This window comes from Cannabis sativa, chromosome 4 (assembly GCF_029168945.1).
Source record: "Cannabis sativa cultivar Pink pepper isolate KNU-18-1 chromosome 4, ASM2916894v1, whole genome shotgun sequence".
Classification (NCBI taxonomy): Eukaryota; Viridiplantae; Streptophyta; class Magnoliopsida; order Rosales; family Cannabaceae; genus Cannabis; species Cannabis sativa.
Genome location: NC_083604.1, coordinates 61929211 through 61931710, shown reverse-complemented (window position 1 = coordinate 61931710; position 2500 = coordinate 61929211). Strand labels below are relative to the sequence as shown.

Below are 2500 nucleotides of genomic sequence, written 5' to 3'. Positions count from 1 at the left end.
TAGAAATATTGTTTGCTACTTTTTTATTTTATTTCAAATATCAACAATATCTCTATTCTTCCTTCAACTATGAATACTCCCACGGGAGTTTTATGAAAAAACCAAAGCCCCTTATCGGATTTGAACCGATGACTTACGCCTTACCATGGCGTTACTCTACCACTGAGTTAAAAGGGCCTGTTTGATTCAATTCCTGAATAAGCCACTAGTCACTATGTCCTTGTTTAAGTGTATATCCATATTATATATTATATGTATATAAATACATCGTATACGTTATAATATATTTTCAATATATAGCGGTTCACTCAGGAATGCGCAATTTGATTTACATAATCAGTTACGTAATCAGTATAGGGTATACTTTAAAGTATAAATGAGAAGTAAAAAAAAGTTTATTGATATTGGATTTGATAAATATCAATGCAATGAATTGTTTGAAGCCAGATCCTATCCTAATTGACATCATAACGAAATTCATTTGATTGATACATGTACCTACTTCAACCTAGATCAAAAATATTTCCTCGAATCATTAATAAAGCGATTTGGCTTGTCCCCCAATACAAAATTATTAATTTTTAGAGAAAAAATTTTTTAAATTTAAGAAAAATAAAGAAAATATATTTAGTTATGGAATTATAGAATGTCGATGAAAATGAACGAGTCATGAATAGAAATAATCAAAAATTCTATATAATCGTGAAGAAAGATCCTTTGCATTGAGCCATACGCTTCCATTATATTGACAATTTCAAAAAACTATTCATACTATGATCATAGTATCATGGCGGTCGGGCAAGTATGCCCCCATCGTCTAGCGGTTTAGGACATCTCTCTTTCAAGGAGGCAGCGGGGATTCGACTTCCCCTGGGGGTAGGGTACTACGAAAGGAAGTTGATCGTGGATTATCACTAAGCCTGGATTGATTCTTCCCGGGTCGATGCCCGAGCGGTTAATGGGGACGGACTGTAAATTCGTTGGCAATATGTCTACGCTGGTTCAAATCCAGCTCGGCCCAATAATTCGCCGATCTGCCATGAAATGATAAATCATTTGTTCTTCTCCATAAATGCTCGATACCAATCGAAAAAATCAAATAGAAAATTTTTCTATTCTGATATATCTTATCCTTACCGTTATCGCTATTTATTTACTCTATTTTATTTACTCTATTTCTTTATTTCTTTTTTTTTCAACAAGTTTTGATCTTATCTTGCTAATCTTGCTAATGATCTAGATTCCTATCAAGATCTGGAAATGTAAAGTCTAAGGAAAAAAGGAAAGAAAAAATTTTTCATTGAAAGAATGAAATCATAAAAATATATATTGTAGACTGTACATTTTATTATGTTATTTCCTGGGGATTGTAGTTCAATTGGTCAGAGCACCGCCCTGTCAAGGCGGAAGCTGCGGGTTCGAGCCCCGTCAGTCCCGATAGATCCAAATCCAATAAAAAAATAGAGCAATAAATCCTTCCATTTTTTGTGAAAGGGAGTACAAACAGGAGGATTTAATTCCCATTTAATTCCCAACAGGAATACCTTTTCTTTTTATTTTTTTAATTTCTTCTATTGTTTGTTTGGGTTTGTTTACAACCAATGTAAGTGTAAAGGTGATTAGATGATACTTCATCTTTTGATTGTACAAAGAGGGCGATAGGTTATAGAAAAGAACGGGTGGAAAAGAATGAAAAATAGAAATAACAAGAGAGCAAAGTAATTTTTGATCGTAATTGTATCAGGAATTTACTTTTGAATTCGGTATGGATAAAAGATCCTCCTATGTTATACTATTCAATTCTTGACGATGAATCGATTTGTCAGATATTGTTATTCATGATATTGATCCGATTTGATTACATCGAAATGTAATTCATCCCGTTGAATTTACACACAAAATATTTATCATCTCTATGGGATTAAATCCCGAGTTATTTCGAATTAAAGAAAAAAGAAACGATGAAATTATGGAAGTAAATATTCTCGCATTTATTGCTACTGCACTGTTCATTCTAGTTCCTACTGCTTTTTTACTTATAATATACGTAAAAACAGTAAGTCAAAGTGATTAATTTGAATTAAACTTGTGAATTTTTAGTTCTTATCAATGATTGAAGAGAAGAAATACAATAAAAAGGATTTCAATTTCGTGTTTTAAATGAAATGAGGGAACTAGAATTAGCAGTATTCTATGAGATACTATCTAGTATGGTAGAAAAAATATTTTTCTACCATACTATACTAGTATTGTTATTGTACTCTATAAAGTTTGCTCTATGAAGATAGAGATTAATTTAATATATATATTAATTTAATATATATCAATCGACATTATTATCTTTATATCTCTAGAATAGATATCAATTCCATATATAATGTAGATAGTAGTATGTTTCAATTCTATTTCTTTGTCTTTGCTTCAGCTATTTGATTTGTCTTGATTCCAATCAATCTGAAATGGCCGCAAGACTGCTCTTACTCCTACGATTCTAATTCCT

General features: G+C 31.4%; 1 protein-coding gene, 3 non-coding genes and 1 pseudogene across 4 annotated transcripts; 3 read left to right on the top strand and 2 right to left on the bottom strand.

Moving 5' to 3' along the window:
- LOC133037470 (photosystem II CP43 reaction center protein-like) overlaps window positions 1–646 on the bottom strand; it is a 5196-nt pseudogene extending 4550 nt beyond the window's left edge.
- TRNAT-GGU (transfer RNA threonine (anticodon GGU)) lies at window positions 106–177 on the bottom strand. Its single transcript has one exon. It is a non-coding gene; the product is annotated as a tRNA-Thr (tRNA).
- Window positions 315–1959, top strand: LOC133037044 (uncharacterized). The gene is given in 2 exon segments (XM_061113850.1): window positions 315–358; window positions 784–1959. Coding segments are annotated over 2 exon segments (141 nt in total). The 3' UTR covers window positions 881–1959.
- On the top strand, window positions 938–1021 carry TRNAY-GUA (transfer RNA tyrosine (anticodon GUA)). The gene has a single exon. It is a non-coding gene; the product is annotated as a tRNA-Tyr (tRNA).
- Window positions 1364–1437, top strand: TRNAD-GUC (transfer RNA aspartic acid (anticodon GUC)). Its single transcript has one exon. It is a non-coding gene; the product is annotated as a tRNA-Asp (tRNA).
- Window positions 1960–2500: the final 541 nt, after the last annotated feature.